The sequence below is a fragment of the Carcharodon carcharias genome, chromosome 18, assembly GCF_017639515.1.
Source record: "Carcharodon carcharias isolate sCarCar2 chromosome 18, sCarCar2.pri, whole genome shotgun sequence".
Taxonomy (NCBI): domain Eukaryota; kingdom Metazoa; phylum Chordata; class Chondrichthyes; order Lamniformes; family Lamnidae; genus Carcharodon; species Carcharodon carcharias.
In genome coordinates, this window is record NC_054484.1 from 74,757,601 (window position 1) to 74,783,414 (window position 25,814).

Below are 25,814 nucleotides of genomic sequence, written 5' to 3' on the forward strand. Positions count from 1 at the left end.
AAAATAAAACATGTACACTTGTGTCTAGCTGAGATGGGTCATCGAGTCAGCTCTTCCTCTCCTTTCACAACCATAATCTTGTATGCAGGTACCATTAGGCTGGATGGCAGCCTTCTCTGGTAAGGAAGACAAGTTGGGGAAGGGCATTATTAGTGGGTTAGGATCCCTGTTTGCAAAGAGTTACAGCTACATTTCTGCACCAGACCAAGACAAAATTTGTAGAGGAACTTGAAGGTGGCACCAACTGCCCGAAGAATATTTTGTTAACATTTTTGTGTTTCTACTATGGTCTATGCACAGGTATACTCTTGCTCAGGTCCTTGTACAATTATACCTTTGAGGCCCTCCTCTGTTGACTACTGGACACAGGTCATATTGATGAAATTAAAATGAGGGAAATGATTACACATTGCAGGCTATCAAGCCCACCTTCTGGAAAATGGAAGGGACAAATAAGTACATAGTCAAGCCTATCCTCAAACACATTTCCAATCCTGTCCACTCCAGATCAGATTCAAACCTGTCTGGATTGGGCCAGAAGGCCTATGTCTTACTGTCCACACCATTACCACAACCTTGCAGTGCATTTCCAGACTTCCCCTGTGCCAATACCTTGCACGCCGCTTCCTCACTCTCCGATCATGTTCTGCTTCCTCATAGTACAGCTCATTGTGACTTGAATCACGCCTTCTTGCTGCTGCAGCAATCATTGCTCGAGACTGTCCAGCTGCATTATTTCCAGGACCTAGGAGTAATTACATTGCAAGGGATAAAATAAACACTATTGTTGTTGATACAACAAATGCTGCTTGCTCTGACCATCAGTAAGCACTAATGGTGGCTAGTGCAATTTGCTCACCACAGCTATATCCGATACAGTCAACAGTATGTCAAAACAAACATATAAGCTGCAAGCTCTAATAAAGCGCATGCTTTTATAGTCTAATAGTCAAGCAAGGATAACAACGCTGTGATGAGATGAGACTGCATAATATCTTCAAGAAGCAGCAGCACCAATCAAAAGTTAATTCATGATACGTAACTCATTAATTTTTAAATCATTTCACGGAAAACAATTTTTAAGGGTTATAAAATTGCCATTGAAAACAAACACATGGGTCTTTTACCATTGGTTTCAGTTAAAAATGTAAATAACCCATCTTGCCTTGCTCCAGCAGCAGCATGGACACACAATTTCAAGGCTCTCGTGAACTGTTGTCAGCTGTACTTCTGCATTTGATGGAGAGCAGTGATGTGTGGAAAAGTAAATAGGGCAGACTATCAATAGGAGAACAGCATTGTCCCAATTTCCTAAAACAGGCTTTGCACCACTAAATAGAGCACAGTACAAGTCGTCAGTGAATGCCACACGTTCATTTTACTTGTGAAGCACACCTGCATTAGTTTACTCGCAGCTTAATGGTTTGTCTTCTTTGCTTGTAAAATAAATAGCTTTTCAACAACGTCATGTCCCCTCACACACAAAATCTCTCCTAGTCCTATGTAAACCAAGTACAATGCAATATTTATTGACAAAAATACGATTTTATGTTCTATGTTACATTCATGAAAATTGTAAATCTCTTCAACGTTTCTGACAATGAATGCCATCTCAATTACTGTTCTTGGGTGCATAGGGTCTTTGGTCTTTAAACGAGGAATGTGCTGGATTGAATGTCTTAGAAAAAAAGTATAAAAACAAAATAGAGAAAAGATACCCTAAAGCTGCTTCCTCACTCCAAGTGAGGATTCACCAAGCCCAAGGTCACCACAGAAATGTAGCCAGGATTGGGAAATCAGTAAAGCAGCAAATCAAGTCTATAGGTCATCATGCCCAATGTGCCCTCACTTATTTGAAACTTCGAATTTTAATTTTCTAACTACAATAAAATTTCACGTTTTTTTTTAAACAATTAGTTTCCATTTAAAGTATCTTTTTTAATACACTTTTGCATGTTACTTGCCAACCAGTTTAGTGCTACATTACCAAACGTTATCCACCAAGGTAAATGTAAATGTAAGGAGCCGGTACAGTGGTTCTTCACCAAGCTGAAGGAGAAGCTGGAAATGTGGGCTTTTGATGAGAGTTACCAAAACCCGACCCTTTTGGTTATCATCAAAGCAACGGGTTCCATTGAACAGCATATACATCAGAAACCGTACTAAATAAAATGCACAATAAAAAAGACACACCATTACCAACTCTCTTTCATTCTTTTAAACATGGGATTTTGTTGCAATGTGCCCTGCAAATGATAAACACTGGTCCATCTCAGCAATATTCACTCACTGCAGCTTATGGTCTACTGCAGCTCGGGTTCCAGCTGGGAAGATGTGTTTACAGGCTCCGCCTTGGGTGGAATCCTAACAGCGGTGCAAAGAACAAAGTGGTGCATATTTCTGATATGCAGGTAAGACGTGTGCAGAAGGTTGGTGGATCTATGATAACATCAAATTTTTTCATAAGGGGTCCATTCCTCTCACCTGACACTACTATAAATTGCATCAAGAATCAAAATTTCCTGGGGGAAGGGGAGGTTGCCCAAAATGCTCCAGAAAACACACTTTGCACTACCTAAGGAAGTAAATTTATAGGCTTTGGTCATAGGCCTTGATTCAGGACTGTTTATCAGTTGCATATTATTGTTTTGAAGCTGTCATTCGGTATTTCCAAGTTTTGTGGGTTTGCATGCCTCAAATTTTGTTATTAATGTACAGTAGTCAGAATTCTGCTATTTATATTTTTCTGTTGTATTTCAAAATCCAATTTATGATGGTCATTTAGCAAGTTACTTAAAACATAAAGCAAGGAGCAGGTAACATTTTTCAAGGGATTTACATCTTCCGTATAGACTTACCATCCACGTTGTAGACTTTCAGTCCAGCCATGTGTTTGGCTGCACGGGATTTTGCAGCAGTCAAGAGCGCTGGGTTGTGGACAGTGAAATCCTTGTAGTAATTCTCCAGAATGACAAGGGCGGCCCGTTGGATACTGAAAATACAGGATAACATTTGTGAATATAAATATATAGAACAGCAAAATAGCTGATATAATCCTACCTCAGACCTCACTGATTATTTTGTGATTAAGGAGCATGATTAAAGATTTTTTTCCAAACGGATTTTTCTTTTTTGCAAAGCCTGCTCTTGTTTACATTGCTTCAGAGTCAGAATTAGACATGGAAATTGGATTTATCATCTAGGATCAATATCTAAAGAAATCCTGGAACTTTTTTCAACTTCAGCTCTATGATTGCTTGTGACACATCCATGATGGTGAGTAAACTTCATGTTTTGAAACAAAATTCTGAAGTTTGCAGGAACAAGCAGAGTTGAGGCATTACATAACAATTTAGTTTACATTAGAACAGGAGCTATTAGGACAGAATTGAGGTTTCTGGAACGCATTTCAGCCTACTTTCAGATTTTAGGAATCAAACTCTTCAACTAGTAGTCACACTGCTCTGTGTAAATGTGGGTAGAACATTTCAGAGTAGGTAGAGTTCAACCTGGATAAACATCATTTTCTCGCATTAGTCCTGGTGACAGTTGTTATGTCTCAAACAATTTTTAGCCTATTTATTAACATTTGGATTCTGCCCCCCACCCCCCCACCCCCACCCCCACACACACACAACCCAACCTCCAGAGACATCTATCACACACCAAAGCTAGGCAATGGCTTAATTTTACTAATGGAGTTAAGATTTACTAGTTAGAAATGCGGTCCTGACAACGCCAGTCCAATGCAGATCAAAACCAAAATTCATTATAGTTTCTTTCAATCTGTGCCAGGTACAGGAGGAGTTCTTTGGACTCATGCTCTTACAGGCAGTAAAATTCCATCGCCTCCATACTTTTTGAGAGGATGGGATAGGGCAAGTGAATCAGCTTTAATTAGGTTGACATCTCTGAAAATCTGTGTGCAGATTTTATATTTGATTCAGAAATAAGGAATGGTGGCTAGCTGTATCGGGGTAAGGGGGTGGTGGCATGCTAAATCTACTCCTCAGGCAATGCAAGTAGGCTGATTATTGTCAAATTACATTCACATAATACAGAAAAAAGATCTAGGATGCTTCTGGATGCATTGCAAAAAATGCCAGAGCAGAAAGTAAGAAATATTTGAAGGGGGCAACCAAGATTTTGGCCAAAGCGCTGGGTTTTAAGGCGGTGGGGGGGGTGGTTTAAAGGAGAAGGGTGAAGAGATTAAGGAGTTTAGGGAAGAAATTCCACAGTTAAGACAGCTGAAGGCAAAACTGATAACTGGAGCAAAGGCACATGGGATGCACAAGGGGTCAGAGCCAGTGACCGATTTCTTGGGGGCTGGAGGAGGTTCAAGATATAACAAGGAGGGTGATGGAGGAATTTACACACAAGGAGAATTTCAATGTTGAGGCATTGGGGAACTAGGAGCCTTTGTAGGCCAGCTAAGACAGGTCTGACCAATCAGCACAGTAGGATATGGACAGGTGCGCTTTGGATGAGCTGGTTTATGGAAGGTGGAGGATGGAATGTTCCTGAGTAAAAACAGAATGACTTTCTGATGGAAAGGATCCAGCGTTGGAGCTCAGCTTGGAGTTAAATAGAACACCGAGGGTGTTAACTGTCTGGTTCAGCATGAAACAGGAGTCAGGAAGGGGGATGGAGTTTGTGGCTCATGGCAGCAGCAGAAGACAAATAGCTTCAGTCTTCCCAATGTTAAGCTGCAGAAAGCTGAGCCTCATCCAGAACTGGGTGCTGGACAAACAGGATCTGACAGCACAAAGACAAGGTAGCAGAGGAACGGAAGGAGGTGGCAATGATAGAGCGCAATGTAGATGTGGCAGGGGGTGGGTGAGGGGTAGTGGTGGGGTTAGCCAAGGATGGATTGTTCGGGGAATAGTTTGAGCAGGGAAAGTGAAGCTGCTGGAGGAAATTTTCAGACTAAGAACAGATAGGTATGACTGGAAGCGAGTGAGAGCTGTTCCACTGAGCTAGACAATGGAAATGAGGCACTAAAGAAAGATGGTGCAGTTAGCCATGTTAATTGTTGTAAAGAGGTTGAGAAGATGAGCAGTGATAGTGCATCATGTTCCATCACATGGCATGTCATTTGCAGCTTTGTTTAGTGCTGCGGAAGGGGCAGTGTCCTGACTGGAGAGGTTCAAACTCAAGAGTTGCAAGAAACATGGGCACGGATTTGGGATAAGATCATTTATAATGTACACCATGGTCTAGTGAGACTACAAATCATAAGAACACCTCAACACCTCAATGAAAGGTTAAGAAAGCATAAGATAACACTCAATGATTCCAGCCTTTCTTTAAGTTTACGAAATATGCCCAAATCTCTCTGATGACTCAATGGAGACCTTGAAGCTGCAGGTTTGATTGCAGCTTGGGCCAGCTACAGCATAATGATGTGTGACGCAACTGGCCTCACTGCCCCTTAGTCAGGGCCAGAATAACATATAATTAAAAAAAATCAGCCCAGGTTTTGCTCCTTACTGCCACATGCAAATTGCGCTTGAAAGTGTGTGTAAGTAAAAGTTATGTGAAGGCAGAATCAGGAGAATAGCACTGACTAGGCACACATAAAGAATGGGTGAGATACAAGAGGGCTTCAGTCATCCATCAAATGGTGCTGCAGTAGTAGTTAAAGCCTTCAGGACAGAAGGGGACAAAAGTGATGAAATGAAATACGCACAGGCATACCCCTCCCATCCACTCCCTTCCCCGTGGGAACCACAGTTCACAGATGTACAGCATTAAAGGAAATTAGCTTTCAGGCTAACACTCGCCATGTTTAAAGAGGTCAGAAGTACAAGACAAGAATTTAGGAGTCAAGAATCTACTACTGACGATGGGCAGAGGAGTCTCAGCAGTAAATGTTAAGTAGTGTTGAATGCTATCAGTCAAGGCTTGTCATTATTCTAATTAAGAGTTGTACAAAAGGAGGAAATTCATAAAGTCAGTGATCAAATAAATCCAGGATTGTGGCCATGTCCTGTCATTTCTCAGATATCATACACTCCCATTTATGGTCATTTTAAAACAATAGAATGCTAGCTATTTAAAATTGTCTGGTATAAAACATATTGATTCTAAACATCCAAATGGTGTCATCTTGTGCCCTGAGCATCAATTTTCAGGAGATGACACTAATCAAAATGCCTGGGTTAGGAAGTGTTTTACTGTGGTCCATCTATTGTGTAGTTGCAATGTCAGATTTCTGCCAGGAGAGGCCACCAGCGAACTGTTTAAAAGCTGGAGCCCCATTAGGTGTGAACATCTCAGAATGAGTGCACCCTTTGCTTACAATGATTTTCACACTGATTTTATGGCTGTAGCAGGCAAGCGTGAAATATTGATCAAATCACACAGCCAGTAAACAATGTCAGAATACATTATGAGCATGGGTTGGAAAACCAAAACAGAAAAAAATCCAATCAACATTTTAGGTCTGAAGATCTTTCCTCAGGAATGAAATATTGCAGTTCAACAGCATTTAAAAAGGAAAATGGCAAGAGAGAATAAGAAAAACAAAAACAGGAAAAGAAACAGAATGACCTGTGATGTGCTTGGGTGGAGAATAGGGCATGGTTAAATAGCAGAAGTGATATCATGAGGAGACAAAAGGAGGCGTAATGCAACACCGCCGTAATGAGAGAAAACAAAGAAAAAGACCTAAGCAACAGAGTGTGACCCTTAGTAAAGGAAACTAATAGTAAAGGAAACCAGCCAGAGAGGGCAGGTTCCAGTGACCTGGAAGTCTGCTGGAAGAAAACAAGGTCAACACCAAGGGTGCATAATCACCTCAGATTATGTGGAGACAGTGAGAGATGACATGGCTGGTTACCTTGGGATGAGAGGGAAACCACACAAGGGCAATTGTGTGGGGCTGCACGACAAAGGAGAGCTAGTAGGGGAAGATGGGGTGGTTTGTGTGTCAAATGGTGCAAATTGGACAAAACAAAGTTTTTCAGTTATGCAGAATGTGACTATGACCGGAGCAGTCTAGATGTTGCAGACAGTGCTGAAATGAGACCCTGGAATCCAAACAGAGAATTGCATGTGAGATTGAAGGTGGATGTCACTCAAAAATCTTAGAGAAGAATCTTATCCTTCCCTGTGAATCACAACAAACTTCTTGACAATCTTCTGGCTTTTAAAACCCAATGTTGGCTGAATCATTATCATTACTTCTAGATTTATTTTAACGCATTATAACATTGGCAATATCCTCTCCTATGTTCACAGTTCAAATAAAATCTTGAAGAATCTTGAAGAATCTTCAATATACAATATTCATACAAATTCAGAAAATAACCACAAAGGAATGATAAAGATAAAAATAAAAGAAAAATGAAAAGGAAATGAAAGGCAGTTAAAAGTGAAAAAGTGGATAGACCAAATGATGTAAACATACTCATGTCACGTTCAGTGTCTGTTCTATTTGCTCTGTACCCTCACTGGAGATGGTACAGAAGAGATTTACGAATGTTGCCAGGACTGGAAAGTTGCAGCTATGAGGAAAGACCTGATAAACTGAGGTTGTTTTCCTTGGAACAGAGAAGGCTGAAGGAAGATTTCAAGGTTGTGAGGGGCCTGGATAGAGTGACAGAGTGGATGTGAAGGGCATGTTTCCCTTAGCAGAGAGGGCAGTGACTAGGGGACATAGATTTAAAATGACAGGTAGAAGGATCAGAGGGGATTGAGGAAAATATTTGCACTCAGGGGGTGATAGGCGGCTGGAATTCACTGCCTGAAAAGGGTAGGAGAGGCAGAAACCTGCTACTCATTTAAAAGATGCCTAGATAGGCACCTGAAGGTCAGTAACCACCAGGGCTATGGACCAAGTGCTGGAAAATGGGATTAGGCTGTGGGGCTCGTTTATCGGAAGGCACAGACACGAAGGGCAGAGTGGCCTTCTTCTGTGCCGTAAATTTTTCTACATTTTCTGAATTTTCTAAATATCTGAAAGGGGGGAATGTGAGAGATGTGGGTAGAGAATGGGGGAATGGCAGTATGTGAATTGCTCCTTAGGCGAGCCAGCATGAACACCATAGGCCGAATGGCCTTCTTCTGTGCTGTAATGATTCAATAATATTCCCAGTATCATTCAGCAACCAGAGGGGAACAAGTTGGGTTCAGCTTGCACATCTACATACAAACATACAAATAGGAGCAGTAGGCCATTTGGTCCCTTGAGACTGCTCTGCCATTTGGTAAGATCATGGCTGATTTGATTGTGGCCTCGATTCTACTTTCCTGTCTACCCCTGTAACCTTTGACTCCCTTGTCAATCAAGAATCTAACTAACTCAGCCTTAAAAATATTCAATTACTCTACTGCCTCCACAGACCCACAACCCTCAGAAAAAAGATTCATCTCATCTCCCTTTTAATGGGAAACCCCTTATTTTAAAACTGTGTCCCCTAGTTCTAGTCTTTCCCCTAAGGGGAAACATCATTTCAGCATCCACCCTGTCCATTCCCTTCAATAAGATTACCTCTCAATCTTATGCACAGGTGTAATCTTTCCTCATAAGATAACCACTTCATCCAATAAATCAGTTGGCTGAACTTTCTCTGAACTGCTTCTAATGCAATTATAAACTGGCTTAAGTAAGGGGACCAAAACCACACAAACTACTCTAGAAGTGATCTCACCAACTGTAGCAAAACTTCTCTACTTTTATATTCCATTTCCCTTGCAATAAACATCATTTCATTTGCCTTCCTAATTACTTCTTGTATCTGCTTACTATTTTCGGATTCATGTACCAGGACACCCAGATCCCTCTGTAACACAGAGTTCTGCAATCTCTCTCCATTTAAATAGTATACTGCTTTTCTATTCTTCCTGCCAAAGTGGACAAGTTCACATTTTCCTACATTATACTCCAACTGCTAAACTTTTGCCCACTCACTTAACCTATATATAATCTCTTTGCAGATTCCTTATGTTCTCTTCACAACTTACCTTCCTACCTACCTGCGTGTCACCAGCAAATTTAGCAATGATACATTCAGTCACTTCATCCAATTCATTGATCTAAATAATTGAGACCCCAACACTTTCCCGTGGTACTCCACCAGTTAAGAACATAAGAAATAGGAAGAGTTGACCACACAGCCCATTGAGCCTGCTCTGCCATTCAATGTGACCATGGCTGATCTTGAAATTCCAGTTCCCGCTTCCCATATTCCTCAATTCCGAGAGACTAAAAATCTGTCTATCCCAGCCTTAAATGCATTTAACACATATTTAGTTAGTTTGACAACCTGAAAATGACCATTTATCCCTACAATCTGCTTCATGTTAGCTAACCAATCCTCTAATATGTTATCCCCTACACTATGAACTCTTATTTTGTGTAGTAACCATTTGGCATCTTTTGCCTTTTGGAAATCCAAGTACACCACATCCACAGGTTATCCTTTATCCACATTGCTTGTTACTTCCTTAATGAACTCTGTTAAATTAGTCAAACACGACTTCTCTTTCACAAAACCAAGCTGACTTTATCTCATCACATTATGATTTTCTCAGTGCCCTGCTATAACCTCCTTAATAATCAATTCAAGCATTTTCCCCACGGCAGATGTTAGAACTGGCTATAGTTTCCTGCTTTCTGTCGCCCTCATTTCTTGATTAGAGGGGTTATATTCACCATTTTCCAATCTGATGGGGCTTTTTCAGAACCTGGGGGTTTTGGAAAGTTACAACCAATGCATCTACTATCTCAGCAGCCACTTCTTTTAAGGCCCCAAGGATGCAAGCCATCAGGTCCTGGGGGCTTGTCAGCCTTCAGTTCTAATAATTTTCTCAGTACGCTTTCCCTGGTGATTGTTATTGTTTCAACTTCTTGCCTCTCTTTCACCTCTTGATTTACAACTATTACTGGGGTGTTATTTGTGTATTCTAGTGAAGACAGACACAAAGTATCTATCTAACACTTCATCCATTCCCTTATTTCCCATTATTAACTCACCAGACTCGATCTTTAGAGGACCAACACTAACTTTAGTTACTCATCCTCTTTAAATACTGTAGAAACTCTTACTTCGTTTTTATTTTTCTAACTACCTTCCTCTCATGATCTAATTTCTCCCCTTTTTTAAGCCATTCTTTGCAGGTTTTTAAATTCTGTCCAATTTTCTGACCTGCAATCTTTGCAGAATTGAACGCTTCTTCTTTCAATTTGATTCTATCTTTAAATTCCTTAGTTAGCTACAGATATTGCATCCTTTGCTTAGAGGCTTACATACCAGTGAGGTAGTACCATTTCTGAATATTCTGAAATATCTCCTAAGGTGTCTGCCACTGCATCTCTAATGCTCTACCCTTTAACCTAATTTCCCAGGTCATTTTAGCCAGCTGTCTTCATATCCTTGTAATTGCCTGTAAGTTTAAAACACTAACCTTAGACCCACACTTCTCACCCTCAAACTGAATGCAAAACTCAATCATGTGATGATCACTGCGACCTAGAGCCTCCTTTACTATGGGTCATTCATTAACCCTGTCTCAATGCACATTACCAGGTCTAGAATAACCTGCTGTCTGGTTGGCTCTAGAACACGCTACTCTAAAAAACTGTCCCGAATACACTCTATGAATTCGCTTTCCAGGCTACCTTTGCCAATCTCATTTGTCCAATCTATACGTAGATTAAAAGTAAACTTGATTATTGCAGTATCTTTCTTACATGTTCCCATTATTTCTTCCAGTATACTTTGTCCTACAGTGTAGTTACAGTTCAGAGACCTATAAGCTACTCCTACTTCTTACCATTGCTATTTCTTATTTCTACTCAAACTGAATCCACATCCTGATCTTTAGAACTAAGGTCATCTCTCACTATTTTACTATCATCCCTAATTAACAGAGTTACCCGACTAACTTTTCCTAGCTTCCTGTCCTTCCAAAAGGTCAAGTACCCTTCAATATTCAAGTCCCAGCCTCAGTCACTTTGTAGCCATATCTCTGTAGTGGCTATCAGGTCATGCATATTTATTTCTATTTGTGCTGACAACTCATCCATTTTGTTATGAATGCTATGTGCAGATATATAGCCTTTAGTTATGTCTTTTCACTACTTTTGCAAACTCTGGCCTTATCTGCTGGCACACTCAAATTTGTAAGCTCTGTCCTTTCCTGATTATCATTGCCCTTATTGCTACCTTGTTCTATTGCTTGTTCTTTCCCTTTAGTTTACCACATCTTCCCTTATGTGATCCCTCCCCTGCCACTATTTAGTTTAAACCCCTGTCTAGTTATATGACTCGTCAGTCACTGGTCACAGCATGGATCACTAGTCACAGCATGCCCCCAACAGTATAACTCCTACTTTTCCCAGTAGATGCCAGTGCCCCATGAATCAAAATCCATTCTTCCCACAGCAATCTTTAAGCTACCCATTCAACCCCCTAATTTTGCTTACCCCATGTCAATTTGATTGTGGCTCAGGTAATAATCCAGAGCCTTTGTGGTTCTGTTTTTTAATTCAGCCCCTAGCTGCTCATACTCCATAAGCAGAACCTCTTTCCTAGTCCTATCTATGTCATTGGTACCTACATGGACCACAATAACTGTATCGTCCCCCTCCAAGTTCTTCTGCAACCCCGAGCGGATTCCCAAACCCTGGCACCGGACAGGCAACATAGGCTTCTGGACTCTCGCTCTGGCCTACAGCGAACCGTGTTTATTCCCCTGACTAAATGGTCTCCTACTAGCACTACATTCTATTTACTCTCCTTGCTTGAATGGCTTCCTGTACTAAAGTGCCATGGTCAGTTTGCTCATCCACCCTACAACCCTTCTCTCATCCACACAAGCTGCCAGAGGTGCTCTTTTCAGGCACTTACTGACAGTGAAAGAGATAATTGGCTACATTTGCTTGTGCCTGAGTTTTTTTTTAAATGCTTAATCCCCACGTAATACAGCTGGTTCATTCAACAAAGAAAGGAATCATAGGGACAGTGCATGCAGCTATTCTTTTTATCCAATGATGCTAAATTTGCAACTTTATATGTTGCATTTTAAAATGGAAGCATTTTCTTCTTGATACTACTGAAAAGCAATGAAGAAAATGGAAAAGGGTGGAATTCATTCCACCTGATCACAGGGATAGAGGATAATACAGGACTCATTGATGTTGCAACATTCAATATGAAATGAGCTGTTTCATAGTGATGTTTAACAACCTCAAGAATATGAAGCACAAACAGTATTGCTAATTCTCTTAGATGTTTAGTAGGATAGAAGACATTTTTGGTAAATGTTTTATTTAATTGCAAGCCTTTCGTTTTAAATCCACCAATCACCAATTAAAAGCTTATTCCATCTTAACTGCAATTTGACGATGAACCTTAAATATGGAACTCGAGATCCGGTGTCATAGGTAATTAGCACTAACACTCCACCATAATGGAGAAGATGCAAACTAGCATACATTACATCACCCACTCACTAAACTGAAATGGTGTTCTGTAAAAGTATAGAGATACAAGCCAACTGCAAATAGCAGGAGCTCTAGTGTTTTTACTGTAAGGTAAACACTTCACCCACAGATGACAGCTGCTTGGATTCTATCAAACATCAGTTTTTCCATTTCTCCTTCTTCTGACATCCCATAACGGCTGCTGTACTTAACTGTGTTACTACAGATGGAACTGCTCTGTAAGGCTTGTATAACAATTTTATATATTAAAGGAAGGGGCAATAACTGCAGCCATTTATACTTGGCATTACAATTCTGAGCCAATCCACATTCCATGTTAATTTGCATATATAAGACTGCAATGCATTCATCACAAACTAATGTTCATTTTCTCTTGGACATTTCAATTTTATTCTAAGCTCTAAACTTTCTTACTGGACATGCTGAAAAGCACTGGAAGACAACAGGAAGGAAAAATATAGGCAGGTGAAAAATCACATTGGCAACAAAATTTAAATGTTGCGTACAATGTTGCTACACGTCACATACCTCAGTAGACCCAGACTGTAGAAATGGGATTCCCCATCAGTTGACCGGGTCACTTTCACAGTGAACATGGGCTGCAGCTGACGCAGTTCCAGCAGCACGATTGCCAGGTAATGGATAAACAAGAGGGCATCTACCAGTGAAACTGCATACTGAACAATTCCTTGGTAATTTGGATCTCTTGAGTCTAGAATACGGACTCCGTAGAACAGCCAATAGGAAACCACAAACACGAATATTAGCACCATCAGGAGTGCCCGGAACACAAAGACGCGTGGCATCTGCGCCTTTGGTTTGCGGAAGAAGAGTGCCCAGGTTCCAATGAGAAGGATGAGAAGCTTGAAGGCGACAGAGATGAATAGCCCCTCGCATACAGTACCACAGGGTTCAAGTACTTCTCGCCACAGAACTTGAGGCAGCACCATAAAGGCAATGGGAGTTAAAAAGACCAATATTCCAAGTACAGCAGCAATGGCTATCCCCAGATGCCGAGTACAATCCAGCCCAGTGTCATCCACATCCTTTGTGATCCTTGCAATGTCTTCCTGTGATATACTATGCTCAGAGGTCCCAGTGATGGCTGTTGTGGTTTCCCCCCAGTTATCATCCTGCAAGGTAAAATGCCTTGATCAGAATTGCACTTTACAAACCTTTTATTGAAATCAGTAACTAAATCAAGACAAATCCAATGATTTATTTTTGAAGCTTTTAACCTGCCCCAGAGAATTTGGATATATTTTCTGAATAAATGCCAATATTGCACTAGTTTCATATCAATTCAGTAAGCTTACAAGATCTTCAACAACTTTCCAATGCAGCACTGGTCTGCATTTAGAAGCACAGGAACCCCAAAATGAGCTTAAGATCTATTAAAATCAAATGACTATTCTATTTTTTATATCCATGCTATGCTAATACTTTTGATTCTACAATAAGATCCTGCATAGTTCTGCAAACTAATTATTTAAAGTTACCAAATGGTATTTGATTAAAATATTCCCAGGGAAATTACAATCACATGGTTTAATTATTAGGCAAGTGTGTGAATCCCAATGTATAACACTGTCGAGTAGGACACATGGCTTAACTTCACCAATTAGCTTGCAAAAACTATACAGGACCTTATTGCAGAATCAAAAGTATTACAATAGCATAGATATAAAAAACAGAATAGTCATTTGATTTTAGTAGATCTTAAGCTCATTTTGGGGTTCCTGCGCTTCTAAATGCAGACCAGTGCTGCATTGGGAAGAACTTCACCATGGTTTTTTCCTAAAAGGTACCTTTTCCAGATCTAGCAACTGGAGGGAATATTTCCACATTTGTTTACACTGTCTTCAACACAATGACTAAGGAAAAATTATCTCCCAATTACTTTATCGAAATGTCTATTTTCTTTATTAAGATTTGCATCCTGATTGCCCCACAAGTGTGTGCTTAGTTTTGACACTTCCACCACTGCTTATGTTCTTCAAATAGTCTTACTCACATATGTGAGTAAACATATGTGACTATCACATATACATAAACAGGTTAATGATTTAATCCAGTTTCAGGGGATAATTTAAGTCAAGGCCCCTTTTTAACCAGGTGCGATTCTGAGATTGCTGCTGCAACATTTTTAAGAACCTCCTTGCTGCCTATCCTCCATGGTTTTGCTTTTATGCTTGGACATTGCGCAAAGACCCCAGGATGATGAGCAGGATGGATCTCAGCACATCTAAAATGATCTAAATTCTGCCCAACAGGTTCACAGGAAATTCTATTGCAGTTGCAACCAATAGGTTTTCTCCCTTGTAGATACATTATCCGGTGTTATACCTCAGTGGATGCCAGCAGAAATTAATCTCTGTACAAAACTCTGAGTAAGTGCCACTGGATACAGTTCCAAGTTATCCTCTTAACTCCCGTCAACTGTCCAAACTATTGAATTGCAGCAGGACTGAATCACATTGACTTGTTAGGCCCACAGCCTCATTAACCAAAGTTCAACCCTTCGTGCTGCAATCGACGTACAAGTTACTTTGGGCTCAGCAACATTTAGCGTATTCATGGTAGATAAGAGAGGTTTGCCTTTTTTTTAAAGCAACTCCTCACTGAGGAAATTTACACAAGCTCACTATTTTGCCTTTTAAAAGAAAACATTATAAAATTTAGTGAATAAATAACTTTTTTTAAAATAAAAAATGACTGCAGCTATGAACTTTAGTAAATGCTTTCCCGTTCCATCAAAAAAGAACTCCCACGATGACAAACATTATGATTGAACTCTGAGACTAAAGCTGAGACAAAAAAGGTTGTCAGCAGAGAAGGTTACAGGGTGAAGCAAAGGTTACAGACCCACGGTGAAAGAATAAACAGCCGGTCCTAACAAATTCTACTTCAACCACTGATAAAAACAACTTGCATTTATATAATCTAGAAAATCCGTGAAGATGGTTTAAAAGAGGTAAAGAAAAGATAAATAGGAATAGATAAAAGAAAGGACACTGAGGCATGCATTGAAATTAGGAGAGGTAATCAAAAATATGATTTTTAATTAGATTTTTTAAAAGTAAAGAGGTGCAAGCTTTGAGGAGAGACTTGAGCTGAAGTGGTCTTGGTTCTGCCACCAATCGCTAGTTGAGGGGAGGAGATAATCCATATAAAGTTGAGTTGGAGGGTCAAAGGAGGCAAAAGAGTTTGTAAGGAGGAGGCCAGGAAATTGCAAATACAAGATGGGGCAAGACCTCAGGTATTAGAAGGGCAGGAATTATAAGTTTAATGTGCATGGGACAAGAACTAAGTGTAGGTCATCAAGTACAGAATTAATGGGTGAAAAATACTGAGAGCAACAGATTTATTGCAGCCTAGGCGATTTCAATTTGGACAAGAGGGTATTCTGTATGCCAAAGTTATTATACATGGGATGCAACTGCTACTTCTTACTGAGTTTTTCAAAGTGACTATTAGCTTTCTTAGCTTTGTAGCATTGAGAAGTTCTTTATTTTAATACATGAATATGTTTGCTGTGTATAATAGTCCAGTACTCTGCCACTGTACGTTTGATATGATAAAAGGGTTCAATAGAATGAATACAAATAAGTTATTTCCTCAGGTTAGAGAATCAAGAATAAGGGGACACAATGGTAAAATTAGAGCTAGGAGACTGGTAAAATGGGAGCTCGGTCACTCAGGAGTGAAATCAGGAAGTATTTTTTCACATAATGGTTAGTGAAAAGTTGGAATTATGTTCCCCAAAAAGGCTACAAATGTTGGGCCAATTAAAATCCTCAAGATTGGGTCCAAGAGCATTTTTTAGGGAATGATATGGATCAAAAATGGGAAATTGGAATTAGCTACAGATCAGCCATGATCTAACTGAATGGAAGCACAGACTTGAAAGGCTGAATGCTTACTCCTGTTCCTACACCACAGGTGCATACAGTAACTCCCTACTCAGCATGTCTGATAGTAAATTTGATTCCAGCAAGTTGTAAGACTACATCAGCCCAAACAACAAAGATTTTTTTTTCCTTTTATACATTCATAGATGCAAGGTCAACATTTATTGCCCATCCCTAATTGTTCTTCAAAAGGTGGATTCATCAAAAGGTAGTCAGCTGCATTTTTGAACTACTGTAGTTGGTGTGGTGTAGGTGGTGCTGTAAGGGAGGTTATTATTGAATTTTGACCCAGCAACAGTAAGGTACAGCGATATATTTCCAAGTCAGGATGGTATGCAATTAAGAGGATGACTTGCAGGTGGTGATGTTCACATGCACCTGCTGCCCTTGTTCTTCTAGGTGGTTGAGGTCACAGGTTTGGAAGGTGCTGGCGAAGGAGCCTTGGGGAGTTGCTGCCACGCATCTTGTAGATGTTGGTGCAAGTTGCAAGTCTTGCTGCATGTGGACATGGAATGCATATGAGGAACTGTGAATGGAATTGAACATGGTGTAATCATCAGCGAACATCTGACCTACTGATGGAGGGAAGGTCATTGATAAAGCAGCTGAAGATAATTGGGCCGGGTATACTGTCCTGAGAAACTGAGATGCCTGGGCTAAGATGATTGGTCACCAACAACCATGAACATATTCCTTTGCATTAGGTATGACCAAGCAGTGGAGAATTTTCCACCAGATTCCCAGTGACTTCCATTCTTGATGCCAAGGGCAGTTACTCTTACCTCACCTCTGGAATACAGCTTTTCTTGTCCATGTTTGGACAAAGATTGTAATGTGGTCTGCAGCAGAGTGGCCCTGGCAGAACCCGAGCTGAGCATCAGAGACTAGATTATTGATGAGTAAGTGCTGCTTGATAGCACTGCCGACAACCCTTTCCACCACTTTGCTGATGATCAAGAGTAGATTGAAGGGATCCTAAATGGCTGGATTAGATTTGTCCTGCTTTTTGTTGACAGGATGCACTTGGGCCATTTTCCAAATTCCATACCCTTTACTATATCAACTGGCCTCAGTTTGCTCTTATATATAGACAGAAGCAAAAGGAAAAAAACGAGGCAACGTTCGGGGACAGCAAAACTGCATATTAGCCGATGAAAAATATCTTCATGTGTATATCTATCTAATCAAGCAAATGAACATAAGGGGCTATATTGGATAAACTTGAATTTTAGAATGTTCCAAATACAAATATCAATGTTCATTGCCTTTCTGGTCCCTGGTTTCACAGACCTTATTCAATAATAAATAGTTATACCACAATTTTCAATAATCATCCACCTGAAACATCCAATGGTATAGTGCTCATTTCGAAACTTGATAAATATGTCTAAGCCTTACCTGCACTGTTTCATCTCCGCGAGTTGACTCATTGCCAAGCAGTGGCTCTGCTGGTGGAGTTTGGATGGTAACAGATTTCTCAGACCGGCTGCTGTCTTTGTTTCTGGATCTTTGCCGATCTCGGCTCCTTTCACTGTAAGAAGCACAAGCAGGGAATTTAATCATGGCCAGGGAATACTGCCACAGAGCCCATATTGGACAACTTCATATCACTACCTACATCAGTGTACTACAATCCAATACAGATTCTGCTAAAATAAGCAATGTATTCTTCCAGTCTAAAACACTAATTCACATCAGGCTTAGCTTAAACATGTTTGGATATTAAGCAATCTACACTCAAACATTCCTACAAAGTTGGGGCAAATGTTAAAAAGTATATTACTTTTTATCTTATGAACCAAGTTCACCGTTAGACAGTCTGACAGATGGACAAAGATGCAACTTAAGTGCGTAAATGAGATAAACAATTTGGAAAATATGCAACAACAAAAAAAAACTACAGAAAAGGTAAAGTAATGAGAGAAACCAACTTTTAACATAAGTTCTACATCAATGGAAGGGAAACCATTTGTGACTCCTCAGATACTGAAGTAGTCCTTGTCCAAATACTGCAAGACCTGGATAATATCCAGGCTTGGGCTGACAAGTGGCAAGTAACATTCATGCCACACAAGTGTCAGGCAATGACCATCTCCAACAAGAGAGAATCCAACCATCATGGCTCCTTGATGTTCAATGGCATTATCATCACTGAATCCCCCCACTATCAACATCCTGGGGGTTACCACTGACCAGAAAGTGAATTGGACTAGCTATATAAATACTGTGACTACATGAGCAGGTCAGAGGCTAGGAATCCATCATCTACAAGCCACAAGCCAGGATTGTGATGGAATACTCCCCACTTGCCTGGATGAGTGCAGCTCCAAAACACTCAAGGACAAAGCAGCCCACTTGATTGGCACCACATCCACAAACATTTACTCCCTCCACCACCGATGCACAGTAGCAGCAGTGTGTACCAGCTATAAGATGCACTACAGTAATTCACCAAGGCTCCTTTGACAGCACCTTCCAAACCCATGACCACTACCACCTAGAAGGGCAAGGGCAGCAGACAGACAGGAACACCACCACTTGGAATTCCCATCCAAGTCATTCATCATCCTGACTTGGAACTATATTGCAGTTTCTTCATTGTCACTGGGTCAAAATCCTGGAACTCCCTTCCTAACAGCACTGTGGGCATACCTACACCACATGGACTGCAGCAGTTCAAGAAGGCAGCTCACCACCATCTTCTCAAGGGCAACTAGGGATGGGCAATAAATGCTGGCCCAGCAAGCGAAGCCCACATCCCGTGAACGAATAAAAAAAAACATCGGATTAGCTTAAGTTATTTTATATTTTGTTTTCTTCCAACGCAATGTTCAGTGGAATACATAGGAAACTAGCTCGTTGTCCTCTAGTAATCAGTTGTCAGAAGGGTACTAGACTGGCTGAGAATAGTGATCTATGTCACTTCCCAACCTCAACTTGCCCTTTTCCTCTACCTGTTGCTTGCTGATAATGGTCTTTAACTCTGGTCACGATCTCATCTTCTGACCGAATCCTCAAATAATGTCAATTAAGAGTATGCATCCAATTTCTACGACCATGGAACTTGATGATCTAATGTGTTGTGCCACCTGAAATGTTTTATTTTGTATTTATAAGACTGGGAAAAACAATGATGCAAATTTTACCCAAATCCCATCATCCAGTCCAGACTGAGCGTATGGGAAGTGTTGAGAACCAAGAGGGAAAAATCTACTAGATAATGCCCTCACCAATCTGCCTGTTGCAGAGGCATCTGCCCAGGCCAGTGTTAGTAGGAGTGACCAGTCCTTGTGGAGATGGTATTCCATCTTCACACTGAGGGCATGTTCCATTCTGTTGTGTGGCAGCTCACTTTGCTAAATGGGATAGATTCAGAACAGATTTAGCAACTCAAAAATGGGCATCCACAAGATGCTGTGGGCCATCAAAAACAACATAATATTACTCAACCACAATCTGAAACCTCAAGGCTGGGCATATCCTTCACTTTACCATTACCATCAAGTCAGGGGAACAAACGTGGTTAAATGAGGAGTGGAGGACAATATACCAGGAACAGCACCAGGTATATCTAAAAGTGGGATTCCAACCTGGTGAAGCCACAACACAATGCTACACATATGTTAAACAGTCACAGCAGAAAGTTATAAACAAAGCTAAACAACCTCCACAACCATATGAGCAGATCAAAGCTCTGCAAGTCCAACAGTGAGTGGTGGTGGTCAATTAAACAACTAACTGGAGAAGGAAATCCATAAACATCCCCACCCTCAATGACGGGGGAGCCTAATACATTAGTGAAAATGACATGGCTGAACACCTGCAAGCATCTTCAGCCACAAGTGGCAAGATGATCATCTATCTCAGCCTCTTCCTGAGGTGGCATCACCGATGCCAGTCTTCAGCCAATTAGATTCACCCCATGTGACATCAAGAAATAAGTGAGGGCACTGGATAGAGCAAAGACCCTGATAACATCCCAGCTGTAGTACTGAAACTTGTGTATCTCAATTAGCTGCACCCCTAGCTAAGTCGTTCCACTACGGCTACAACACTGACATCTACCCAACAATGTGGACAATTGCGCAGGTATGTCCTGTCCACAAAAGGCAGCCCCAATTACAGCTCCAGTCTACTCGTGATTATCAGCCATGTGTTGGAAGGAATCATCCATAGTGCTAACATTTACTCAACATTAACCTGCTCACCTGTTGCTCAGTCTAGGTTCTGCCAGGGACATTTGGCTCCAGTCCACGTTACAGCCTTGGCCCAAACATGGGCAAAGAGCTGAATTCCAGGAGTGAGGCAGGAGTGACTGCCCTTGACGTCAAGGCAGCATTTGACCGAGTGTGGCATCAAGGTGGCCTGGCAAAACTGAAGTCAACGGAAATTAGGGAGAAAATTCTCCACTGGTTGGAGTCACACCCTAGCACAAAAGAATACATTTGTGGTTGTTGGAGGTCAATCATCTCAGTCCCAGGACAACACAGTAGGCGTTCTTCAGGGTAATGTCTAAGGCACAACCATCTTTGACTGCTTCATCAGTGACATTCTCTCCAACATGAGCCAGAAGTGGGAGTGTTCAGTATTACTCAACTCCTCAGGTACTGAAGCACTCTTTGCCCACATGCTGCAACTTGGACAATATTCAGGATTGGACTAATAAATGGCAAGTAACATTCATGCCTCACAAGTGCTAGGCAATGGCGATCTCCAACAAGAGAAATTCTAACCATCTCTCCATAACTTCCAACAGCATTACCATAGCTGAATCCCTACCATCAACATCATCCGGCTTACTATTGACCAGAAGCCTAACTGAAACAGGGACTCTGTGGCCACAAGGCCTTGTCAGAAGCTATGAATTCTGTGACAAGTTAACTCACTTCCTCACTCCCCAAAGTCTGCCCATCGTCCACAGGCAGAAATTAGTAGCATGATGGAATACTCTCTACTTCCTTAGATGACCTCAGCTCCAAGAATACTCAAGAAGTTCGACACCATCTAGGACAAAGCAACTTGATTGTTTGGTACCCCATCCGTCACCATAAACATTCACTCCCTCCATTGCCAGCACACAATGGCAACAGTGTGTGCTTCCCACAAGATTCATTGCAGTAAGTTGCTAAGCTTCCTTTGACAGCAGCTTCCAAACCTGTGACTTCCAACATTCAAAAAAACAGGGGCAGCAGATAGGAATACCATCACCTACAGGCTTTCCGCCAAGTTAACAACCATCCTGACCTGGAATTAGACTGCTGTTCCTTCACTGTCACTAGGTCAAAAAACTTCTTCCCTAACAGCAAAGTGGGTGCACCTACACCACATGGACTGCAGCAGTCCAAGGTGGCATCTCATCACCACCTTTTGAAGGGTAATTAGGGATGGGCAATGAATCCTAGCTTTGCCAGTGATGCTCAGATCTTATGAATGAACAAAAAATAAACTCCTAACTTAAAGTATCCTGGGGCTGAAACTAGCTATGAAACAGAACTGTTTCAGCATTCTATGGTGTCATTGCTACTAAATTAATGTAACATGTCACATTCTCTGTCAAAAAAAAAAATAGATTACTAATGTTTCTGGTAGCCAAATTTTCAAATCAAATTCCTGTTGCATTGCTTGTTAGGTAAAAAGATGAAAAGAGTCTCTACCATGTATCAAATCAAACTGGCACCTGAAAATACATGCCCTAGTTGCTTGATCAAGCATTTCCATAAGTTGGGATGTAAGCTGGAGACTGGCGTGACACATCTTGGTCATCAACATTGCTAAGAGCAATGTTTTACACAGAGAATAAGAGCAGGAGTAGGTCAATCAGCCCTTCGAGGCTGTTCCGCCATTCAATATGATGATGGCTGATCCTCTATCTCGATGCCATACTCATGCATTCTCCCTATACCCCTTGACGTCTTTGGAGTCCAAAAATCTATTTACTCTTTAAATATATGCAGTGACTTGGCCTCCACAGCCTTCTATGGTAGAGAATTCCATAGGTTCACCAACCTCTGAGCGAAGAAGTTTCTCCTCATCTTAGTCCTAAATGGGCTACCACGTATCCTGAGATTGTGACCCCTTGGGCTAGACTCCCCCGCCACAGGAAATATCATCCCTGCATCCAGTCTGTCCAGCCCCGTCAGAATTTTGTGTTTTCCAATGAGATCTCCTCTCATCCTTCTGAACTCCAGTGAATACAGGCCGAGTCAGCCCAATCTCTCCTCATATGACAATTTTGCCATCCCAGCAATCAATCTGGTGAATCTTCACTGCACTCCCTCTATGGCAAGTATATCCTTTCTTGGATAAGGAGACCAAAACTGCACACAATACTCCATGTGTGGTCTCACCAAGGCCCTGTATAGCTGCAGTAAGACTTCCTTGCACCTGTACTCAAGTCCTCTCACAATGAAGGCCAACATACCACTTGCCTTTTGAACTGCTTGCTTGCTTTCAGTGATTGGTGTACAAGGACACCCAGGTCCCTTTGTACATTAACATTTTCCAATCTATCACCATTTAAATAATACTTTGCCATTCTGTTTTTCCTACCAAAGTGGATAGCTTTACACTTATCCACATTATACTGCAACTGCCATGTATTTGCCCACTCACTCAACCTGTCTAAATTGCCTTGAAACCTCTTAACACCCTTCTCATCGCTCACATCCCCACCAAGTTTCTTATCATCAGCAAACTTGGAAATATTACATTTGGTTCCCTCATCCAAATCATTGATATATATTGTGAATAGCTGGGGTCTCAAGCACTGATTCCTGTAGTACCCCACTAGTCACTGCCTGCCATTCCGAAAAAAGACCCATTCATTCCTCTGTTTCCTGTCTGCTAACCAATTCTCAACCCATACCAATATATTACCCCAATCTCATGTGCTTTAATTTTACACACTAAACTCTCATGTAGGACTTTATCAAAAGCTTTCTGAAAATCCAAATACACCACATCTGCTGGTTCTCCCTTGCTTGCTTTAAAAGGGGGAGCACGCTCACAGTGAAAGGCAACTCAAGAAGTGAAACGATCAGTGGTAGCCCTGCCAACCAAAAGACTCTCTTAACATGAGGAGGCAGCTCTTTAAATAGTTTTTGAGAGACGGTGTTTAGGTCTGGTCTAGGGGAGAGTTTGGCAGCTTTGCGCCAGCCTGAAAATGTAAACATATTTTTTTTTACTTCATCATTTGGCTACCACTTAAAATGTACTCATCAGTTTGCATAACAATGGCAAGGCAGTAAATGTATTTGCTTTAGAACTTTGTGTCCAGGCACTTCCTCCTACAGTCACTTGGTAACACATGCTCTTTTTCTCCTTTTATAGGGGTCTTGCATAGCAGGAGGAGAGATAGATGAGATCCTACTTCTCAGGACCATATCAAATTGTCCAACCCAGTTTGACCACTCAAGAGATTTGAAACTTGTCAGTGGTCAGTAGTTAGTTAGTTAAGTGTGGCAGTACTTTTAGGGCCATTCATGGCCCTGTACTAAAAGATGTGGCCACAGGAATCTCCAAAATCTCCACTAATAAGCAGCAGGCAGTTCCAATTTCATTCCCCTCACTGAGGTAGTACGAAGAGCATTAGATTAGGTAGAAAACACATACAATACATTGTCACTAAGAGGAAGTACCCAAGAAACAAACAGTAATATCATATGTACAGAGCACTTGGAGGAGCATCTAAACAAAGAGCCGAGAGCAAACGAGAAGATAAGTGCAAAGCTAAAAGCAAAATACTGAGGATGCTGGAAATCTAGAACAAAAACAAAACTACCTGGAAAAACCCAGCAGGTCCAAAAGCATCTGCGGTGAGGAACACAGCCAACGCCTCGAGTCCAAATGATACCCCATCCTCAAGTCCGAATGACTCCCCATCAGTTCTGATGGGGTGTCATTCGGATTCGAGGCGTTGGCTGAGTTCCTCTCCGCAGATGCTGTTGGACCTGCTGGGTTTTTCTGGGTATTTTTGTTTTTGTTGAGAAGATAAGTGAATTTTTTGCACAAGGAAGGAGACACATGGCAGAAGTCCACTAAGATACACAAAATTACAAATTTTGTGGATTCTCTCTTATTGGGGAATGGATTTGTGGCAGGAGACAAATTGTAAATTTCTTTACATTGTTATTGATTTTCCATAAGATCTTTACCATATTTAAGTTTTAAAAATAGGCTTCAAGTATCCACACAAAATCTGAATATTAAATTACTAAATTTATAGTGAATTTCAGTAGAAATCATTAGATCTAGAAAAACTCGTCAATGAGCTTTGAACTAAATAAGAGCTCTTTCCCCTCTCTCCAATTCTTTTCCAGATAAATCTACAGTGTAACTAAAAGGTGACCCGATCTAATCTGTAATTACATTAACAATAATGCAAATTATTCTAAAGAAACTGTACCTACCCATGTCTATGAGAGCTCTTGGAACGGCCTGAATAATAGGAATAGCCAGAGTATGTGGATTCTGTGTCCATTTTCGCAGATTCCTTGCTGACCGGAAGATTGTTCGATTTCCAATAGTCAAAGGATTTTTGTCTGGCTTTCCAGGAGCCAAAAAGTGGTTTGTGAATGGTCTTGCCCCGGCCAGTTGGGACGGTCAGTAGATTGGCAGCATGGTTCTTTAACTGGTCTATTTTGAAAACAAATCAGGGGTCTCTTGTGAAGAAACATTAACCTGCAGCAAGAACACACGTAGAAGTAAAATGCTTTTCAAGCAGCATTCTTAACACTCCACCTCAGTGATTATTGCACTGCAGGTGACACATTGACAAATATTTGATAATTACATACATTTCTCCACGCAATTACTTTTGCAAATTGAAGGTTTAAACCTAGCTATTAAATAAAAATACATCCATAGTTAAGTCTTACAGGGCACAGTAGGAAATGTTCTCTGAACAGAAAGCAAACCAAGAACCACAGAGAGGGATTCCGTTTGTATCAGAACTACTGATCCTACATTGTGTTGTACAAACCACCCTTATTTTGCGGTTACTGTGTTATTGAAAATGCCCAGCATATACTTGTCAATGTTTTTACATCAGACTGAAGTGAACTGTTCAACTGAAGAACCAAATCTTACTTCGATGGTTGAAGAGCCCCTAAAATGTAATGGGAATTTATATAGTATATATTTATATACATTTATATAGCAGCTACCAGTCTGAAACCTCATATCTTTCCATTAGTTCCAGCAAGGTAATCCCTCACTTTTTAGTGCCAGGAGCTATAAGAATTTTCCAAGAGAACACTGAACACATGTGCGCTTCTACGCACGCACAGCGCTCCTCGAGCAGTGATTAAAACCTAAGTGTTTTGACACTATACAGAGGAGAATTTAAAACATTTAAATTGATCTCAGTTAAGTTCAAAGAGTGTTCAGGGCTTCAATGGAGCTGGTGAGCATTTTTTAAACTGAGCTTGACACCATATTGGAGTTGCATTGCA

General features: G+C 40.9%; 1 protein-coding gene across 4 annotated transcripts in view; it reads right to left on the reverse strand.

Annotated features, from left to right (window-relative positions):
• Positions 1-25,814, reverse strand: part of LOC121290683 (vang-like protein 1) — a 47,116-nt gene that overhangs the window by 5,606 nt on the left and 15,696 nt on the right. For 2 of the 4 annotated variants that reach the window (XM_041211465.1, XM_041211468.1), the window contains 5 exons: positions 24,771-24,996; positions 17,761-17,893; positions 12,980-13,584; positions 2,859-2,992; positions 613-745 (listed from right to left, as the gene is read on the reverse strand). In XM_041211465.1, coding sequence (XP_041067399.1) covers positions 613-745; positions 2,859-2,992; positions 12,980-13,584; positions 17,761-17,893; positions 24,771-24,996 — 1,231 coding nt within the window. Of the gene's footprint in view, positions 1-612; positions 746-2,858; positions 2,993-12,979; positions 13,585-17,760; positions 17,894-24,770; positions 25,042-25,814 lie in introns of all 4 variants that reach the window. The other 2 variants (XM_041211466.1, XM_041211467.1) reach the window with 1 other exon arrangement.